This window comes from Perissodus microlepis, chromosome 8, assembly GCF_051167445.1.
Source record: "Perissodus microlepis isolate ML-2025 ecotype Zambia chromosome 8, ASM5116744v1, whole genome shotgun sequence".
NCBI classification, from domain to species: Eukaryota; Metazoa; Chordata; class Actinopteri; order Cichliformes; family Cichlidae; genus Perissodus; species Perissodus microlepis.
In genome coordinates this window covers 3,282,983-3,304,058 of record NC_140468.1, presented here as the reverse complement: position 1 = coordinate 3,304,058, position 21,076 = coordinate 3,282,983, and the positions used below count along the sequence as shown (strand labels likewise).

Sequence of the window (21,076 nt, the reverse complement as noted above, 5' to 3'; positions counted from 1 at the left end):
TGCTGTTGCTTGTGCTTGTCTTTGACAGTCTGTCTTATTTTTTCACTTTGGACACCTCTCAGGTTCGTTCAGGTTTGGAGGAGCTCTTGTTCCACCTGTTAGTTCTGGGGTGTTTGAACGACAGCCATGGCATGCTGTGGAGAAGAAATGTGGCTCACTTAATCACAGTTGAGGTCCTGAAAACATATGCATTCCTCCCAAATCATCAACAAGAGGTAATGAGCTTTTTAGACCCTCATTGAATAGAACTTCAGAACTCGTCACACGTCACATTTCATGTCTTTAAGAAAAACTCATCTTTTTAACTAGATTTTTTTTAAAAATGGATTTAACTTTGAATGCTAAAATATTTTAGATGGTAAAGAACTCATACAAAACCATCATGTGTAAATGATATTGTTATTGCCTGTTGGTTAGTGAAGTTGTGAAACCTCATGATGAGTCTTTTTGTTGTCACAAGTGAGCGGGGAATCTGACCACAGGACTCTGATTTTGAGGGTTGTTTAGACTTTTATATAGCTGGATGCTTTGCAACCGGAGGAGTCGCAACAGTAATGTGGTAGTGTAACAAATTACTTTCCCTACCAAGTAATTAAGTATTATATTGCATTATTTTAAATAAAAGTAACAAGTAATGTGCAATACATTTTTTTTGAGTAACAACTCCAACATTGTCTTTGAGTCTAGTATATTTTAATTCAGTGCCCTAAATCTGCAAGCTTATTATATCTGTAAACTTTTAAAAGGTTCAAATAAATCATTTGCCAATTTGAGAACATTTTGTGAATCTCCTGTTGATTTAATTTTTTCTTTAATGTTTGATTTTTTCATGCAGACGAAGCTTGGACTTCTTGATGTTTTGCCCACCATTTGTTGTAAGCCTCCAAGAGAAGTGATGCAGTTATTGGCCAATCGAAGGTCATTAAGAGTTAAGACCTTTGATCCACTGATGGATGGTCAGGAGTTTTGCAGTGAGGGAATTCAAAGACCCTATCAGTACTTAAGGCGTTACAAGGAGAAACAGGATCTGGATCATTTTAACTACCAGGAGGGTTCCAGAATGGGGGATCCCAGTGACTGTCTCAATCTCTTCCTGTCCTACTGTGGAATGCAAGCTCCATCATGGGGTGATCTGAAGAAGTTCTCCTGGTTCCTCAATGTGCAACTGAAAGACTGTGAGAACTCAATTTTCTGCGATCGAGAATTCCTTGCTGACCAGCTTCCTGGTTTCAAAGGGTTCATTGTAAAGTTCATGATTCTAATGGCAAGAGATTTTGCCTCACCATCTCTGGACATGTCCGATGAAAGTCCCATGCCACTCATGGAGAACAGTCAGGAAGAGGAACTTCTGGCCCGTCTGACAATTCGTAAGCGCTGGGAAAATGAGTCTCATCCATACATTTTCTTCAATGCGGACCACATGTCAATGTCTTTCCTCGGCTTTAATGTACAAAGATATTGGCAAAACACACTCAATGCAGTTGATCCTCGCAGCAATGCAGTCCTGATACACGATGTGATGTCACAAGAGCTTTTTCAAGGTTTGCAGCAGCAGAGGATATCTCTCACTGAGGACTTTGATCAGTTACCCCGGGCAGACAAAATCAAAAGGATTTCTTGCGTTGTTGGAGCAAAGAAAGGAATTGCAGACAAGCGATTTGATCCAGACCCTACCTATGAGCTCACTGCTGACAATGTGATGAAGATGTTGGCCATACATATGAGATTCCGATGTGAAATTCCCGTTGTCATCATGGGTGAGACTGGCTGTGGAAAAACCAGATTGGTTCGTTTCCTTTGTACTCTACAAAGGGAGGGAAGATCAGTCGAGAACATGGTACTTGTTAAGGTGCATGGTGGAACCACTGCAGAAATGATCTACAGGAAGGTGAAGGAGGCCGAGGCACTTGCTCACCAGAACCGTGTGAAGCACAATCTAGACACCATTTTATTCTTTGATGAAGCCAACACCACAGAGGCCATTTTTGCCATCAAGGAAATCCTGTGTGACCGAACAGTGAGAGGACAACCTTTGAAGGCTGACAGCGGTTTAAAAGTAATAGCTGCCTGCAATCCTTACAGGAAGCACTCACCTGAAATGGTGGAACGCTTGGAACGTGCTGGATTGGGATACCGAGTGAAGGCTGATGAAACAGAAGACCGCCTTGGCAAAGTCCCTCTAAGGCAGCTGGTCTACAGAGTTCACCCTCTGCCTCCTAGCATGGCTTCTTTGGTGTGGGATTTTGGTCAGCTGAGTGATTCAACTGAGCTTTCCTATATCCAACAGATTGTCCAGAAGAAAGTTGCTGACCATCATTTGCCACTATCATGCAAGAGCATCATTTCAAATGTGTTAGCAGCCTCCCAGAAATACATGAGAAGTCGTAAAAACGAGTGCAGCTTTGTGAGTCTCAGAGATGTGGAGAGGTCCATGAAAGTGCTAATTTGGTTTTACCAGCACAGCAATGTCCTTTTAAGCAACTGCACCCGTCTCAGTGAGGATGATAAAACACTGAAGTGCCTGATTCTTGCAGTTGGAGTCTGCTACTACCCATCTCTGGTGAACAAAGAGGAGTACCTGGATAACATTTGCAGGTACTTCCCGGATTGTTACCGCTCTTCAGATGCACTGCAGACAGAGATTTCTTCCTGTCAAGACTTCTTCCTTCAGAACATACAAACCAGGGAGACTATAGCCAAAAATGTTGCACTTAAAGAGAATGTGTTTCTCATGGTGGTTTGTATTGAGCTCAGGATCCCACTCTTTCTGGTTGGCAAGCCAGGCAGCTCCAAGTCACTTGCAAAAACTGTGGTTGCTGATGCCATGCAGGGACAGAATTCCCACTGCGAGCTATTCAAGAATCTCAAGCAAGTTCATATGGTCTCCTTCCAGTGCAGCCCTCACTCAAGCCCAGAGGGCATCATAGGAACATTCAGGAACTGTGCTCGCTTCCAGAAGGACAAAAACATGGACGAGTATGTGTCAGTGGTAGTGCTTGATGAGATAGGACTAGCAGAAGATTCTCCTCAGATGCCACTGAAAACCCTTCATCCTCTCTTGGAGGATGGTTGCATCGACAATGACAAGCCAGATCCACACATGAAGGTCGGCTTTGTTGGCATCTCCAACTGGGCTCTTGATCCAGCCAAGATGAACAGAGGGATATTTGTTTCCAGATGGGATCCAAGTGAGGATGAACTTGTTGAAACTGCCAAAGGCATTTGTTCATCCTCCAACCCAATTCTCCTGAAAATCAAACACCTCTTCCCAGCTTTGGCAAAGGCCTTTCTGAGCATCTGTAAGGAGACCTCCAAGAATCAGTTCTTTGGCCTGAGGGATTATTACAGCCTTGTCAAAATGCTCTTTGCTGCAGTCAAAACTACACAGCATGAGCCGGATGGTGAGGAGATGGTAGAGGCCATCTTACGTAACTTCAGTGGACAGCCAGAAGGTTTTGACCCTGTCATATTTTTCCAAGAGATTCTCCAAGACCTTAAAGAAATTCCAAGACCAAGCACCCTGCAAATGGTAAAAAAGAATCTTGATCATGGCACCACTGAGGAGAGCCGGTACCTCCTTTTACTGACCACCAACAATGCAGCTCTCCATATCCTTCAGCAACAAGTGTTTGCCAAAGGAGACTATCCACAGCCAGAAATCATTTTTGGTTCAGGATTCCCAAAGGACCAGGAATATGCCCAAATCTGCCGTAATGTGAACCGAGTGAAAACATGCATGGAGACTGGACGTACTGTCATCCTCCTCAACATGCAGAATCTCTATGAAAGCCTCTACGATGCCTTAAACCAGTACTATGTTTACCTCAGTAAGCAGCAGTACGTTGATCTGGGTCTGGGCTCCCATAGGGTCAAATGTCGTGTTCATACAAACTTCAGACTGGTGGTAGTGGAGGACCAGAAGAAGGTGTATGAGCACTTTCCAGTGCCCCTTATCAACAGGCTGGAAAAACACAGAGTGGATAGGAGCACCGATCTGGAGCCGTGGCAGCACACAGTTCTTGACAAACTGAGAGAGTGGGTGAAGGAGTTCTCCGGCGAGGCGTCAGAAGATTTCAAACAATTTGACATTTTTATTGGCTTCCATGGTGATGCCTGTGCCAGCGCTCTGTTGCAAGCCCTGGAAAGGAGAGCACTAAGAGTGGAAGACGCTCAAGAAGCACAAGGCACTCAAGAAGGACCGCAGCAACAGGGAGAACAAAACAAAACACTTGAGACAAGCACGCAGAAAGATGTAATTCAGCTGGAAGATGATCAGGTGGGTGATGCAATGGAAACAGATCAAGAAACTGAGACATGTGAAAAGAATGATGATGAATCCATTGAGGTATGTAATGAAAACAAAGTGTTGCCAGAAAGTGAAGCGATGATGGACGCAGAAAGTGATTTTGAGTCTGCAAGACAAAATGAGGAGGACGAAGTCTTGGATTTAGCCAAAGGTCTCTTGTTAAACTGTGCCACTCCTGATGCCGTGGTGAGGCTCAAGTATTCAGATTTAGCAAAGCAAGAAATAGACAAACTCCAGAGATTGTACTTCCAGCAACAGCATCACCACTCACTTCGGGATTTTCTGGAAGATTGCTTGAAGGTGTATCAGGAGTCCAGCAAGTTTCTGGAGGTAAGGCGCAAAACAAACCTCTAGTTTGTTCTTCATATTCCTTACAGTCTGTTTACTGCACTGTGTGCTTTGTGGTTCTGCATAGGTTACTACATTCTCCAGCTTGTTAACCAAATCAGATGTCAAGGTTGTAGCCCACGCTCTAGGACTGCACACAGACAGGATCCTACTACTGTCGCTCCACCAGTTCGACACTGAAGTCTCTTTCTGCAATAAGATACGGTAACGATTTTTCAAATAAAGCAGGATTTACAGCGTTTTAACTAGTTATTTTTCAATGAGATCTTTGTGCAAAATAAAGCTGCTCTCCCATGAGTCTTGACCTGCCACTGAGCTTCAATCATTTTGGACCACAGTTGGTATTCCTTGTGCTACTCTGCAGTATTGGAATAGTAACACGTGCACCAATTCTCCACTTGCTGCAGAGTCTGATTGGAACTGTCCTTCAGCTTGTAGCAGATCTCCAGACCAGAACAAGGACTACAGTCCAGGAGTTTGTTTCTGGGATATCCTCTCTGGGGAAACACATAAATGATATAAACAACCACCACAACAGTGCCTGGCCAGCAAGCCAGCTGGTAGAGAAATTGGACACTCAAAGGATGTCGCTGCTAACCAGCTTATCCCTTGTAAATTCTATATCTTTCTCCTGGCTGACTTGCTGCCCAGATAACTGTTGTGGTGCTTGTTGACATCATTGTTCTTCTCTGGAGATCTAATGCGAGCTGATGAGCTGCTCGAAAGATTTTAGTCGAAACCTTTCGAGTTTTCTTCTTGCTGTTATTCCCCTCCATGAGCTCTACTAGCAATGCTCCTCGTTTTTTCTTTTTTTAAGATCGAGGAGGATTGTGCAGCAATCACAGATGGTATTGTTATTGTAAATGGATGTGCAGTTGTTGTTAAAATATCTGATCAGCCTGCCAAAGTAAAGTCTACATGTGTAAAACATTAAAAATGTCAGTTATTGATTAAATCCAGGCTGCCATAGGGCGAGAGGCGGGGTGCTGGACCTGGACAGGTTGCCAATGTCTCACAGAGCTAAAGTGAAACCCAAGTTATTATTGTAATTGAAAAAAAAAACAAAACAGTGTAATTTCAAGTTTTAGTTGATGATGGCAGAGTTTCAATGTTGCAGTGTCTAAACACAGACAGTGATGCAGAAATGAGCAAGTTTGGCTTTGCAGGTGCTTACCGGTTTAGTTCAGAGTAGCATTTTCTTTGCAGCGGTATCAGAGACGCTGATGCGGATTAATCTTGCTCCTGCTCATCTGTCTGTATTAGGGGTTTCCTTCAAAACGCTGGCCACTCTCTTCATATTCTGCTAATCCAAATGGACCTCGAGGAATCACGCTGCAGCAGCGAGCTCATTGCATCAGCAAAGTAGGTCTCAACCTCAAACTCGTGAACAGATCTGATTTAAAGCAGGGTCGGTGAGAAACGGGACATTGAAGGCATTTGCGTTGTATTTGTCTGCCAACAGATACTGCACCATGAATTATCTGATGTCACTGGAGGATCACACGTGTTGGGTGATTTTCATTGTGAAGGTTTCAAGGATCCCAAGTCATTCCCAGTACATTGGTTTCCAAGGAGGTGAGGACCAAGTGGGACAACAGTTATTGTTCCACCACAGTTATTTGCATGATTGCAGCATTATGCTTGATGTATTACAATAATAACATAATGTTTTATCTTTTCTATCAAAGGAGTTTGGCACTCGGTGCATATTGACGACCTGAGAGATTCGGAGGACATGAGCCTGAACCTGTCGGCTTTCTGTGGAACTCTGATTAGCAGCCTGCTCAAACCTGCCCTCACAGGTAAACACTGTGCAGGAAGTATTATACTGTATCCAAACAGATAGTTTTAGATCTCTGCTCTGTAATGACAGAGAGTACGTCAAGGAAATAAAAACCTGTTTTCACGCTACCTGGAGCTTATTAATCATCATTACATACAACACTGTGTTTAAACCCAAAGTACCCACAGAATAACAAAGGATGAAAGATGCTATTGTTTATATTTCCTGGTCATTTAACCTAATTAGCTAGCTAGGCTAGCTCTCTTAACAACAGTACCTTTTATTTTTTACAGTTTCATTCATGTAAGTTTCTGCAATTTTTCTGTGATTTATCAAACTGTTACTGAGACGTTTGATGTTAAAGACTTTAAATGCAACAGGAGAAAGTGGGTGAATTACTTATAGTTACTAACATCTCACCGGCCAGCTTTAATAAGCCTGAGTGCCGTCACAGGTGTTTGGTTTTAATATACTGTTATTTATTCATTTAATCTAAAAAGTAAAATTAAGCTCTTGACTAGATTTTTAATAAATATATAGTTTTGGTTAGTTTTGCCTTCAAAAGGCAATTTAAGCCTCATTTTCTTGTTACATAAACAGTATTTTTAATCTTCATCAGCAAACCACGATGATATAGAAACCTTGAGGGGAGGAGAGGCCTCTAAAGAAGACAGACATGTGAGTTAATGTGAAATGAGATGATAATGAAACCATGTTTCATTATGTTTAAATGTTTACACTTGAAAAAATTATATAATTCTCTTTGCTTACAGAGCGACAGAGCGCAGCTTGACAGATTGTCTTTAGTGAGGTCTTGCATCCAGAAAGCAGTGGGTTTGCTGAGGGACCCCGACGGCGTGGCTCCAAGAAGTATGGAGAGGATGCACGTGCTTCTGAACCTTCTAGGAACTGGTGAAAACCACACAGGAGGTAAATATCCAATGCTGATCTCTATTTATATATCGCTGAAGTACGCTTTCAGTGCCTGACAACAAAAGATGCTCTAAATATGCAGAATTTTGAAATGGTTTGATGACTTATATCACTCGACTAATCTTAGATTCTTCATTTCTTTCTAATCAAACTGCTCTCTGTTTAAAGCTCACTTTCAGAGGTTGTTGTTGAGCAGACTGGTTGAGGCGTTGGCACAAAGAGAAGAAACGATGTGCGCTCCTGAAGAGTGGGTGTGCTTAGAGGCCAAGAAACGCCACGCTCTGCAAGAGGGAGGGACTCTGAGGTAAAAGTCTCCTGCAGATGTGATAACAAACCTCACAAGATCCTGTGAGGCATCATTAACTCAGTCAAAGTATTTGACTTTATCCCTGTCTATGCAGTATGAATCCATAATTGCAGTAAATCCAGTAAATTGATCAGTTTTTGGAGGTGAGGTGCTCCAGATAGAATTGGACATTTTTATTATTTGTTCATGCACTTGTACAAATTAGGCACACATATGCTATGATTTTCTGTTTTATGTATAAACAAAAAAATACTTGTTTTGATAAACAACTGTTTCAGAAAATGTTCAAGTAAAAATGTCAAAACAACACATTTTACGTTATTTTGTGCTCATTTCTATTGTCAGTGCAGTTCTCTGAGACATTTTCAGGAATACATATAAAATAAACTTGTCATATCTTTGGATTTAAGACACACCCTGTGGCGCTGTCTTCAGTCCGCCGTGACACCGATCCTGGCCAGCATGTTGGAGGTTATGGACCGGTATGCGAATCTGGATCTGCTCTCTGATGACAGGACCGGTCAGGGCCTGATACAGCTGTGGTTGGACATCCTGGGAGACTCGCAGGTTTTACACCTAACACCTCTCCAAAAACAAAGGTACTTTGCATTACCTCTTCTGTGAGTGAACATTATCACCACCTCTCTAACAGTTGCTGTTCGTCTTTTGTGTGATTCCAAAGCCAGCACGTAATGTAAGCTATGTTTTGGAGTTACACCACATGCTCCACTGTGAAAGCTTTGCACTTTCTGAGAAATCGGGAGCCGGTCTAACTTCCTCTTCCTCTTACATCTAACACATTCATTTTATTAAAACCAACTATTTTCTTATTGTCTAATATATCACAGAGATATTCACGTTTAATCATGTCACCTGAGAGTGGTTCATCTGTTTGGTTCATCTCTGTAATAAAAACTGCATTTTGTGAACATAAAGCAATTTTTGTCTCTAATTATAATATTTTCCAGTGAGTCTGATCAGGAGGTGCTTGTGCAGCACCACTTCATGCTGGATGGTGAAGAGCAGCCCTGCTCGGCCCCGTTCAGCTGGCTGGTCAGCATGCACCTCGAGACTCTGTGGGAAGAATCTGAATTTATGCCAGGTTACTGACAAACTCAAACACAAATCAAACAAATGAGGTAGATGTAGAGCGCGTTGAAATGGACGTCTGTCTGTCTGTCTGTCTGTCTGTCGCTCTTCAGTAACAAAAGAGGGTGGTGCAGAGAGGATTCTCCAGTTTGTGAGCACCTTCAACAACAGCAGGCTCGGCAGTCACCTCCAGAAACTCTCAGATGGGGACCGTTTGGATTACGCCCGCCGCTATCTGCATGACTTCCTGCTGCTTTCTTTGAAGATCAAGTCAAAGGAGGAGCTTAAGGTACAAATATTATCAGTCATATTTCAGTAAAACATGTTTTGGGTAAAATAGTCTTGGAGTTATTTAAGTTTTTGCAAAATCAAAACTCATTTTTGCCAATCATCTTTTTATCACAATAAGAGCTTCTTGCCATTAAACAAGCAATATACTGTATGTAAGGTGGTGAATGTGAAGATCATAGTTTAAAAAAGTCATGAAAACAACCATGAACTTTAAATTAATTTTGAGGAAGAGAAAGAGGGCCTGCAACAGCTTTTGTTTGTTTCAGCAGCAATGAGAAATGAGCCTGCTCTGATGCTTTTACAGTGGCCCTAATTATACGTGTCACATGCAGGTGTTCACCAAGGCCATGCTGGGCTGCGTGTGTGAGCTTCAGACGTCCACAGGCACCAAAGCTGACATCTCTCCTGCTTGGATAATGGCAGCTTCAAAGCATTTTGCACCCAGACTGGACACCCTCTGCCACATATTTCTGCTGCAGCCCCAGCTAGCCAATCATGTCGCTCAGCAGGGGCCAAACTGGGAGCCGGAGGAAATGGTGAGGATCATGTTTTTGGCTACATTTTAAACATTCTCGTCACACTTATCTGTTCTGTGTTCTTAAGTATTTTATTTCTGGCAGGTGGAGGACATTTTAGCTCTGGGTATCTGTGTCGAGGAGACCAAACTTCTGACCGTGGCTTCCCTGGACGAGTGTGAGACCTTTATGCGCAGGGTGGAGTTGCTGCAGCCGTGTTTGGATAGAGCATTCGGTCAGAAATACAGCGCCCTGTGTGGCCCTGCCAGTCTACAACACCTGGACTCTATCAGGTGAGTCAAGGTGACAAGATCTAGAGAAGGAAAAGAAAAACATTTCAGTGTTTCTTGGGTCCATTTTTATTCTCATCTGCCATTTCAGGTCACTGTGGCATGGCATGCTGGTCATTGCATCTTTCATCCAGCATGTCACCTATAAAGTTAAACAGGACGACTCGAGATTGAAAGATCTGGCTCTCAAACACTGCAACCTTCACCTGAACGTATGTAAAAATAGTTTCTGCATCTTCTGTGTTTCTCTGGATTTCACAGATTTATTGAGCAGATAACAGCATGAACACTTCTCTCATTTTGACATTTGCTGTTAGAAGGAACAGATCATGAAACTTAATGGCTTTTTTGATTTAATAGTTTCTTTTAAACAGTTTAAAAGCTGTAACAGAAAGTAAAAGATCAGAGAAATGCAGAGGTTGAACGTGACCTGGAATTTAACACCTGATGCAGGAAAAATGTCTCGCTCTGACAAAACTGCAACTAATTATTTAATGCATACATATGGCAGATGTTGCTGAGCTTAGAAATGAGTACATCAGAGGGTCGACAAAGGTAGAGAGGCAAGGCTGAGGTGTTGTGGACATGTGCAGAGGAGGGATAGTGGATATATTTGACAAAGATTGTTGAAGATGGAGCTGCCAGCCGGGAAGCAAAGAAGACGAAGATTTATGAAGGAGGACATGCAGAGGGTTGATGTGAGAGAGGAGGGTGCTGGATAGGAAGAAACAAAAAACTAATTGTTGATGACTCAAAAATACATGTTTCCACTTCTGATCTTCTAACAGCTGATGCAAGAGTCTCCTGATATAAAAAGCGTGGACACGCTGCAGCAGCTGATCCGCATCCTCAATTCTTTCCACGAGGAGTGCATCAGCAGGGACCTGAGGTCAGGCTCCAGACTTCAGTTCAAGACTTGATTTTAGGCCTAATCTCACAGCAGTATTTCTGTTGCATTGATGGTGTGAATCTTAAATTAAATAATTTCTAATAAGATAATAAATATCTTACCTGATCATGTTTCTGTGCAGGTTTGGCATTTCTTGCCCGGTTTGCCTCTCTGAGTTCAAAGAGCCGTCCGTCCTGCCGTGTCAGCACGTTATCTGTCTGCCGTGTCTCCAGCGCTGCATTCAGGCCCACAGGCGGTGCCCTAAATGCAAGAAGGAACTGCCATCCAACTTCAACCCCACTGTTTCTCCCACCATCAAGTGAGTGGGGAAAAATAATGTAGAATCTACAGTGGGTCATGTACCGATCAGTCTGTGCAATAATAGTTTAATGGACCACCTTAAAATACCACTGAGGGGTATTTTAAGGTGGTCATAGTGAGGTTTCACATTTATAACTCTCTTACTGGGAGCACCTGTCACCGCTGTGCTTGCCCCACCTGGGCCACAGCCAATCAGAATCCAGCCACAAATGTCCTAAGATGAAAACTAAACAACCACATACTCCAGGTATACAAACAAATAATCCTTCGGTTAAACATCTGTTCTTTGAGCTATGTAGTTTGACCCTGGATGCCATAATTTCATGTTAACTCTCATAGTCAGTCTTAAGTCAGTGATGCTGTCCTGCAGTGTTTGAAAGCTTTCTTCTGATTAATGGCTAACTGTATGAATTTGTGTGGCTCAGGAAATCACTAGAACAGCAGGCGGCCATCAGACGCTGCTGTAACGCCTTCTTCCTGGAGGTGGTGTCCAGGTTCTGCCTGTCGGAGGGTCAGAGCCCAGAAGAAGGGGTCGTGGAGCTACTCTTCTCTTTACTTGTGTTCGCGACCGGTCAGTGAGCAAATTACTCAGTGATATTAATCAGATAACTGATGATGCTGTGGCAGTGAGGCATTCTCTGTTGTGCCTCTGTGTGCTGCAGGAGACGTGTACAAGACCAGAGAGCTCACTCCCTTCCTGGAGTGTGTGGATAACAGTCCGGTGGTCCGATCTGTGCTGCTGAAGCTGCTGCTGCAGTACAGGTGAGGTCAGGGTAAATTAGAACTGACGCTGTAGAAACATGGCATGAAAACTAGAGTGTGAAAGAAAAACCAAGGCTCAAAGAAGGGATTTCATTGAACATCCTGTATGTGGAGATCTGGTAAGAATCTGTTCCTGGCTCATTGGAGTATATGTGTTAGCTTTGCCCAGGTGAAGTCTCACATTCACACCTACCTGAAGAACCTGGAGGAAAATCTTCTAGATATAGAAGACCGCACTGAACTCTACCTGCTGTTCGTCAACTGCTTCCAGGTGAAAACAGACAGACTCTCCTTCCCCTTTAGTGGAATTTTCACCTGGGTTGTTTATATTTGTATATTAAGTTCATGTAATTTAACAGAAGTGAATTGTTTCACATGATGAGAGAATTCAACTTTGAGTTTTTGTACATAGTCCTTCATTTCCCAGAAATCAAAATTCACATTTTGCACTAATTTTCAGCCTAAACTGTCTGTTTGCCACTCAGGATTCTCTGTTGTGCTTCAATGCGAGAGACGTGGAGAAGAGCGTAGAACAGCAAACACAAAGCGATATCAGCTTCCTGAGCAGAATCGCCAGGAAACAGACTCCAGACAGACAGGAAGACCCGGCAGAGTTCCTGCTCAACACCGCCAGGCTCAGAATCTGTTTGAGCACCGCTGCAGAGCTGCTGGAGAGAGCCACAGCTCAAGGTGGGCTACACTTTGAGTCACATATATGTATGCATGCGTGCATGCCTGAAATGTTAAATCCAATACTGTGGTGCTGTGAGCTCGGATCAGGTGTAAGTCAGTTATCCCAGGCAGGTATTGAGTGTTTCGTCTTGCATTCAAAGGTGGAGAAATGGAGGCTAATCAGTACCTGCGACAGGTGAGGGGTGTGTGCGAGTACAGCGGTAATGATTGGCTCAAGGTTTACCTGCTGCGAGCCCTCCACAGACGCTCTGGCATCGAGCGCATCCTGTCCCTGATGAACAGTCCGGCCTCAAGGTGGATCTTCCCTGGAGAGGTGCTTCGACTTCAGGTAAGAAAATATCTAAAACGACAGAGCTCCTTCCACCCATCCATCCATCCATCCACCCATCCATCCATCCATCCATCCACCCATCCATCCATCCATCCATCCATCATCCATCCATCCATCATCCATCAGAGGCTAGGTTACAGTATTTCAAAATTAAACATTGAAATCTTTTTTTCCTTACAGAGAATGATTCCGACTAGCGTGGATAATTTCCTTTGCTGCGGGGCTTCTTATCGAGCCATGAGAGACGCTGTAGCTCGAGTTCTTCTGGAGAACACCTCTGACACCTTTGTGACAGAGCTAAAGGTGAGGAAGATGCCAGGAGGTGGATGAGGATCTTATGTTGACTTCTTTTTTGGGGCAGTGTGCACAGTTCAGAAGAGGAAAGAGCTTTAATGCTGTCTGTAGATGTGTCATGTCTCCCTATGACCACCAGGGGTCAGTGAGGTCATTTAAAAGAGTGTTTGAAAGGAAATAATCAGTTAATCATTGAAGGAACATCAACATTTCATATTAACTCAAATTTTTAGCACTTAACATTTAACAAAAGAGATTTAGGATGATTTATTGACTGTTTTTTTCATGTGTTTTTAAATTCTACATTTAAAACAAGCTCCTACCTTTAGCTTGTTCACTTGTTTAACGTAATATTTGTTTTGTCTTTCTCTACAGAAACTTGAAGGTTCTCAGATCAGCCTCCTGGCCCTGGCCTTGTTCAGACAGGTCACCTGTCGCTACAAGTCACCTGATGTCAAAATACATCCCTCCAAACAGGTAAATGTCTGACTTAATCATTTATGTGTCTGACTAAAAGAACCTTGTATATTTAATGTCCATCTACAGTTTTCTGACGTGTTGCACTCTGAATATACAGGACACAGCAAGGCTGGAAGAGCTCCTTGGAAAAAACATCAAATCAGGGGAATTCAGGAATTTCTGCACTTCACTTCTTTCCAGTCACATTGGCGGACCACATTCACGTCTCCATATAAGCCAGAACCTGCCAGCTCAGAGGCAAACCCTCCTGGAGCTGCTGGTCCATCTGGTCTCTGTGCTCCTCAGTGAAAGTCCTTTGCTCGTTCCTCTTTGTCAGATAGCCTGCCAGCCTGGGAACATCACAGTAAGACACTTCTAACAATCACTTACACTATTTTTTGTCCCACCCTGCTAGAGTAGCTTTGCATGACTCAAGGCTCAAAATAATCATTATTTATTTGATGCTAAGCCTTGACTCTATCTGGAATATTCACTCTGCCTTCCTCTAGAGGCAGAAAAAACAGAGAAGCATGAATCCTGAGCCTTTAGCTCTCAGGGATTATCTGCACTTACAGTGACCTTATTGTGGAAACTTGAACCATGTTTAATGTGAGTGTCCACCATTGGAATATTGTATACAAAGGAAAATCAGAATAAATGTCAGTTTACATGGTTGTTTCATGTCTTCTGGATAACCTGAGAATGACATTTGAATTTTATAAAACCAGGAAATAAAAGATTCAGTTAAGTTTCATTATGTTGAATGTAGAATTTTGTTTTTTAAGGGAAAAGTAACTGCAGATTTTTAAATTGTCTCGTGAGGTCATACATTTGTGTTCATAAATTTAGCTAAATGATAAAATTCTGAGGAAGGGGATCAAATTAACTCAGTTTCCTTCTTCCCGGCAGAACGCCTTCCTGCCGACCATGCCGGATGATCACACAAATGAAGCCAGACAGTGGTTGACAGGCGAGAGGAAACTACAGACCTACAGTGAGTGATTCACATTCTGAAGTTTGTTACTTTTGTTACTGACTCTTTCAAATCTGTCTTTTTTTTCTCTTTTTTCTTATTTTAGCGTGTGTCAACGGGCATGTGTGTTTTGTGGGAGAGGTATGAACTATTACTCTTTCCTTAATGCTTGAATTAAAAGTAAATTATTTAACAAGTAAAATATTTCAGATTCAACAAAGCAAAAACAAAATTAACCAAAATCCATGTGCTGTCCCATAGTGTGGAAGACCAGTGGTTACATCAAAATGTCACTGTGGGATGCCAATCGGTGGAGAACGACATGTCCCAGTGTCTGGATTTACACAGCACACAGTGCAGGGGTATTTCTTTGTTCAGTTAAGCAAACTTGTTACAGAATTTGTCAAATATCTCTCTATATATCTAATATCTGCTTTCCTCCATGTTTGTGTGACATGTCAGAGATCAGACGCGGACAGGACACATTTTAGGAGAAGCTCATCAGCGCTCTGAAGCCCCAGAAAGGCAGATGACGTACGCTCAGTCCTGCATCCTGCGGCTGCTCACGCACCTCTCCATGCTCCAGGGTGCCATAAAAAATCAGAGAGTGAGAATTTACCTGAGTGTGGCTTTGCATATCTGTGGTTTTAAAGGCTTGCATCATGTGATAATACTCCTGTTTTTTGGCGGGGGTGTTTGTAGGAAGTCGGTACATTGATCCACCCCACACCGAATGATGTCTTTAAATTCCTGTGGCAACATCTTGAAAAGGACATGAAGGTTTTGGGGCAGACTCTGGATCAGAACATGGACAACACAGCGATTACAGTTCATCTGATCCTGGCACGATTCCCTGCAGGTGATACTGACTCGACCATGATTGTTAACATGCTGCTTGTAATGTCGCTGTAGAATAAACGTGTTTTAACTGTGCTGAACGTTAACAAAGGTTCCCGCAATGCAAGACCCGATCTGTCCTCCAGACAAGGACGGCAGCAGTGGGAGAAGCTTGTTTGTGATTCTGCCATCAGCCCAGTGCTTCAGGTAAGGAATACAATGTTTTTCGAAGACATGAAAAGACATTTTGTGCTTCAGATTGATAAAGTTTTGTTTCTTCTGCCTGTTTTCAGGATTTGCAGAAAAATCTGACTGAAGCTCAGAACAGAATTGGAGCTGATGATGGACTTGCTGGAAGCCCTTTGCTGAATCTCCTCTTTGGGGATCCTGGGAAAATGCTGTCCTCCTCCTCTAACTGCCCGACACACCGCTCGTCCTTCTGGACTCTACCCGAGATCATCACAGTGGAGCGTTTTTCTCAGTTGGTGGAAGAAAAACAGGGACAGAGTGCTTTACCTCTCCTCAGCTTGTTTCTTAAGAAGGTATCAGCCATCATCAGGCCGATGTGCACCACATTTCACAGATTTTACCTTAACAGATTAGGTACTGTGAGGATGGCACAACTCTCCCCTAAATTTCACTGAAATCTGCTGAGGAGTGTCAGAGAAATTGTGCTCAATATCAGAAAAATTCAACTAAGAAGAAAAAATCAGAAGTGATCCTGAACGCTTGTCTGTCACAGTAGTTTAGCTGGTGATCTGGCGAGAAGTGAATGTCAAGGCAGGTGGAACCAGAGAGGGTGATGCCTCCAGGGATCTACACACAAACAGAGACAAGATGTGCACAAACACAGAGGGAGAGGGCACAAGACCACAGCAAACAGCACCGGAGGAACAAGACCGCTTTTAATAAGATAGCAGAACAGTAGTTTGCTATATTATTGAGTCAGCATGTCACCATCAAGCTAAGAGTCAAAACAATGTGACTACGCTTTGAGGGCGTTGCATATTCAGCGGTTAGTTCTACACTGAATAAACAATGTCAGGCCTCCTCTTCCTCCTGTTACTCTAAACTGTAAAGCCCTTGTACTCTTTCAGTCTCTTCGATTTATGGCTTTCCTCAGACTCAGGCTTACACTATGCAAACAGTGGAGAGGACTTTCAGATGAGAGGTGAAACCTGAAAAAAGTCCAGTTATCTTCAGATCAAATGCTTAACACTACAATGGCCTGGATGACTGAGAACATACACAGGAAAGCAAGCCGTGAATATTAATGCCCATTGCATTAACAGGCTTTATACAGTATTTCCCATGTTTGCTGTTAGGGTGTTGAATCATAGCACTGATCTCTGTGCAAAGATCTGAGGTAAAGACCTGACAACATTACAGAGAGAAACCCAACAGTTGTCTTTGAGCAGCAGTTAGTGACAATGGGGAGTAAAAAAAACCCAAAACTCTTTTTTAATTGGAAGAACTGTGTGAAGCAGCTTAAGGCGGGACAAAAGGGGAAAAGAAAGCATATGCCAAAACGTTAAGGACAGCAACAACAAGAGCATACTTCTGCAAAGGCTGAAAATCCCCCCACACCATTAAGTCTCTGAATCCAAAAGCATATCTGGATACGGATGATTTTGTAATGTTTTGTTGGGAACATCAGGAGGATGTCTCTAAATGTGTCCTATTGGGTCAAGCCCCATATCCAGAGAAGCTTCGTGCATATCCATTTATTTATTATTTATCACCTGGCTAACAAACAGAATCGACTGTATAACCTCCTTGTCTCGGGGGATAATAAAATTCTCTGAGGTTGGTGGAGCCATTAACTTGCAGAAGAAAAGCTGACGCTGGCTTTGTGTGTTTTTCCCAGATTCACTGTGTGCGGCAGTTACATCACCTTCCTGAGCTGGCTGCTTTACAGTCTGACCTGCTGAGGGTGTTTCCTCTGGCGTCACACTCCACACCGCAGACTATTGCGCAGAGGTTACAGCAGATACCAGCAGGTACATCGGCCTTTCATCTGTGACTGATCAACACCAGCAGCAACATAACACAGACACAAACACACTCACAGACACAAACTGAATTCTTGTGTCATCCTCACTAGGGTACCAGAAGAAGATGCTGAGTGAGAGAGTGGGCAGATTCATCACAGTGTGGAACTCCCTCAGAGCAGAGGTGGCAAACAACTGTAAGCATCTGCATGTCTGCTTTAAACCCAAGCAACGAATCTCCATCTGATGATTATCAGTGTCGTTTATTTTATATTATAAACTGAATGCATATCCACCAATTTTATATATAAAAAATAACACTTTATCAAGCAAAGTCTCATTTAGAGTAAACATAAAGATGTAACTAGGTCCAGATGTGCTTCATAATAGAAAAATAATCACTCACTGGCACATATTTAAACATATTTAAAGCTCAGTCACGTGATTACTAAAAAGAAGTGAAGTGATTGTTGGGGTGTTTATTGAGTGTCAGAGCAGTTTTCAGTTCCAGCACAGTGTTTAATATAAACAGTGGGAAGTCTTCAGTGTTTGGTTTCATAATATTTAGTTAAACGGTGGAAACATTGCATTTTGACTTTTATTTTGGAAAATGAAAACCTCAGGTACAGTTGTGTTATTTGATGTCAACATGGTTTGGGTTTAGAGTTCGTATTGCAATGAACGAGAAGGAGATTTCTGTCTGGGTAATCGGTTTTCCAAAATCATCACCTGGGCTCATTCTGACAGCTGTGAAGGACAAACAGTCCAGTATTAGGAGACTTACAGTTTACGCAGGCTGGTGGGGCCAAAGAACATCCAGCTCCAGAGAGTACTGGTGGCACTGCTTATTGGGAAGAATGTGAAGTCTTCAGTCTTCATATGATTCTGGTTAATGTGCACATGTGTGACTCCTTTCAAATGAAACAACAAAATGCACAGATGATGAAGGAACACTGTGTTTCTTGGCAGAAAGATTCAGTTGTTTTGGGAAGATGTCAGAGCTACGTGTCAAAAATAAATTCGACTTAAAGAAAGATGTTTTTATTCAGCTGAGCCGCTGTGTGTTGTTTCATTCTTCTGACTTCTGTGTGTATACAGCAGCAGACTTGGGTGTGGATGTGAACTTGTGTGAGAGGGAGGTGACAGCCGAGAGCTCTGGGGAGTTTCTGACTCCGAGCCGACACGGCCCGGGGTCCGTTCTCCAAACTCTGATCGACTTCCTGTCGGAGACTCACAACAGCCTGGTGAGAGAGGCCAGGCGAATGAGCGGCACCGAGGACAGGTCAGTCCAACATCAGCTGCAGAGGCTCGTGGGCCACAAGACTAAATCAAAGTGCCGTTTTCTTCTCAGCTTCCTTAATTAAATAACTGTTAAATTACAGGTGAAGCATAATTGGCAAATAATCTTTTGTAGGGATCGCACTGAGATGAATTATCTAACAAGATTCCAGATAACTATATATAATCAATAAAAATAAATGAACAAAATTCTTGTAAATTGCTGCTAGATTTTGGACATTAGCAGGAAAAGAACTTGCAAAGTGATGCATGTGTTGCTGTGTACTTCATGCTTCAGAATGATAAAAAACTACATTTTGTCACCAGTAACTGATGTAACATCCTGTTAGACCCCCTCTGGCCTCTTTAACTGTTAAAATCTTCTCCTGTTTTTTCCTCAGTGAGTACAGCGTTCCTTTGGAGAGGATATCAGAAACCCAGCTGACACTGTGCCACCCAGAGAGAGAGCTGCTGCCCCTGGTTTTAGCCCATTGCCAGTACACCTTGAAGAAAGGGGGCGAGACTGACAGCAGCTATGACCTGCCAATCATCCAGACCCAACTGGCACGCCGCTTCCTGGCTGGAAAACCACTTATCAAAGCGGTAATAATCTAAAATGCACGTGGATGTCAGGTAAAGCCAAACTCTCTACTGACCTTTTGTCCTCTTTGGTCTAAATCAGGACACCTCGAGGTACCTGAACCGACACCTGCAGGATTTCTCCATGGTTCTAACTGAAGTCAAAAAAAAGATTCCTCAGGTAAAACCATTTTACACACTGCTGTTGTTATCTGGAACTGACAAATGCCAGCTGAGGAATGTTCTCACTAGTTCCTGTGAGGCCACTTTGTTCAAGTTAAATTCCTCCCCTGACGTTCTGCTCCTCGGGCCCACTGACAGCGTCTGTCTTGCAGGAACCGCTGAAGGGTTCGGTGAGCAGTGCCATGAAAACGGTGCTGCGCTCTTACACGGATGTTTGCGATGCTGTGTTTGTGATGGAGATCGGCCTCCGATTCCTCGGGAAAACAGGCGGAGAGCCCCAGGGTCAGCTTTTGTCCTACCTCACTGATTCACTGCAGATGGGCCCGCAGATTTCAAGCACCGTAGCCAAGGTATAATGTTGCAGATCTGCAGCTTTGTCCACTATGCAAAGAATGTTTTTATGTTTCTGTCTTTGAAAACTCCAATTATCGTTTGAATTTTGACATACATCTGTTCTGTAAATCTGAAGTATACTTGAGCTGTGACTGAGAGGTGAAAACAGCATTTCAAAGGTCTTTTAAAACTTCTGTTTCTATTCAGGGTCTTGGCCAAAGCAAACTGGAGCACAGCATATTCACCTGGCAGCTTCTGACTTGCTGGAAATCAGAGCTGATGCTCAACAGGAAGCAAGTAAGTGTGAAGAAAATCTTAAAATTCAAGGAATGTTCTCGGTGTGCTCGTTATGCAGTGTGCGGCTTCACCAGCGCTCATTAAAGAGCCACAAAACTCCACCCATGGTGACCACACAATTTGTTTTCGAGTCAGTACTGTTACTCGTGACCCCTGCTGGCTGCCAGGGACTGACCCCAAACCAAACCATGGAGAGTGAATTTTTCACGGCTGTAATCTGTGGAAAGTGTGCCGTCTGACACGGCAGGCGCCCAGAATCTCACCCCAATAAAAACAGAGAAGAATTATTTTCTCTTTAAAAACTCTCTTGATACCTGAAATCAAGCAGAAGGCTACATCTAATTCATGATCATGTTGCAGGATCCGTTTCAGAAACTGCCGTCTGAGTTCCAGGAGAAGCTTTCGGAAGAGCAGAAGAAAGACCTGAAGGCCTTCCTCGCTGTCACAGACGTCGACACCTTCTCTTTGGAGCTGCATGAAATTCTTCTGCTGAAGACGAGCAGCGCTGTGCCTGACCAGGCTTACCAGCCACACTGGGAGTAAGAGCGTACACATCACAAATGCACCATTTGTGAGATTAGTTGTTGTATGAGGTAACACACCAAATGGTAAAACAACACAAAAACAATAGCATTATTGATGTTTTTACAGCTGAGATTACCCAACAGCTATTTTTGGACTTTCTTTTTTTCAAAAGTGTGCCTTTTGTTAGCGTAAGATTACCACCCCAGTCTAAAGGAATCCATTGATTGTAGACAGCTTTAATGAGAGTAAAGTGTGGCGGTGTCCCCCCCTGGGATTTGGAGCCTTTTGACTTCCAGGGACAACAGCGTGACCCCTCCAGGCAGCCATCTGTCAGAGGAAAGCAGCTTAAGTTGTGTCCCCTCAGCCACAGGTCATTTCTATTGCAGCAGCAGCAGCTGGCTGGGAAGTGAATGGGAATGCTTAAGGATGACAACAATGGATGCAGTGCTAACAGTTGTTTTCTTCATGT

At 43.1% G+C, this 21,076-nt stretch overlaps 1 protein-coding gene across 1 annotated transcript in view; it reads left to right on the top strand.

Annotated features, from left to right (window-relative positions):
- Positions 1 to 21,076, top strand: part of rnf213b (ring finger protein 213b) — a 34,580-nt gene that overhangs the window by 12,636 nt on the left and 868 nt on the right. Inside the window, exons 25-64 of the mRNA XM_084936991.1 lie at positions 63 to 215; positions 836 to 4,636; positions 4,722 to 4,858; positions 5,918 to 6,016; positions 6,117 to 6,229; positions 6,343 to 6,456; positions 7,057 to 7,115; positions 7,211 to 7,367; positions 7,539 to 7,674; positions 8,088 to 8,276; positions 8,646 to 8,779; positions 8,880 to 9,055; positions 9,390 to 9,593; positions 9,678 to 9,865; positions 9,954 to 10,074; positions 10,651 to 10,751; positions 10,894 to 11,070; positions 11,498 to 11,643; positions 11,735 to 11,834; positions 11,994 to 12,105; positions 12,320 to 12,524; positions 12,668 to 12,855; positions 13,039 to 13,161; positions 13,528 to 13,629; positions 13,730 to 13,975; positions 14,521 to 14,605; positions 14,691 to 14,725; positions 14,846 to 14,946; positions 15,047 to 15,191; positions 15,287 to 15,443; positions 15,534 to 15,628; positions 15,715 to 15,963; positions 17,289 to 17,421; positions 17,526 to 17,609; positions 18,511 to 18,694; positions 19,092 to 19,293; positions 19,373 to 19,450; positions 19,605 to 19,802; positions 19,993 to 20,082; positions 20,443 to 20,621. Of these exons, the coding sequence (XP_084793117.1) occupies positions 63 to 215; positions 836 to 4,636; positions 4,722 to 4,858; positions 5,918 to 6,016; positions 6,117 to 6,229; positions 6,343 to 6,456; positions 7,057 to 7,115; positions 7,211 to 7,367; positions 7,539 to 7,674; positions 8,088 to 8,276; positions 8,646 to 8,779; positions 8,880 to 9,055; positions 9,390 to 9,593; positions 9,678 to 9,865; positions 9,954 to 10,074; positions 10,651 to 10,751; positions 10,894 to 11,070; positions 11,498 to 11,643; positions 11,735 to 11,834; positions 11,994 to 12,105; positions 12,320 to 12,524; positions 12,668 to 12,855; positions 13,039 to 13,161; positions 13,528 to 13,629; positions 13,730 to 13,975; positions 14,521 to 14,605; positions 14,691 to 14,725; positions 14,846 to 14,946; positions 15,047 to 15,191; positions 15,287 to 15,443; positions 15,534 to 15,628; positions 15,715 to 15,963; positions 17,289 to 17,421; positions 17,526 to 17,609; positions 18,511 to 18,694; positions 19,092 to 19,293; positions 19,373 to 19,450; positions 19,605 to 19,802; positions 19,993 to 20,082; positions 20,443 to 20,621 (9,296 nt within the window). The remainder of the gene's footprint in view (positions 1 to 62; positions 216 to 835; positions 4,637 to 4,721; positions 4,859 to 5,917; positions 6,017 to 6,116; positions 6,230 to 6,342; positions 6,457 to 7,056; positions 7,116 to 7,210; positions 7,368 to 7,538; positions 7,675 to 8,087; positions 8,277 to 8,645; positions 8,780 to 8,879; positions 9,056 to 9,389; positions 9,594 to 9,677; positions 9,866 to 9,953; positions 10,075 to 10,650; positions 10,752 to 10,893; positions 11,071 to 11,497; positions 11,644 to 11,734; positions 11,835 to 11,993; positions 12,106 to 12,319; positions 12,525 to 12,667; positions 12,856 to 13,038; positions 13,162 to 13,527; positions 13,630 to 13,729; positions 13,976 to 14,520; positions 14,606 to 14,690; positions 14,726 to 14,845; positions 14,947 to 15,046; positions 15,192 to 15,286; positions 15,444 to 15,533; positions 15,629 to 15,714; positions 15,964 to 17,288; positions 17,422 to 17,525; positions 17,610 to 18,510; positions 18,695 to 19,091; positions 19,294 to 19,372; positions 19,451 to 19,604; positions 19,803 to 19,992; positions 20,083 to 20,442; positions 20,622 to 21,076) is intronic.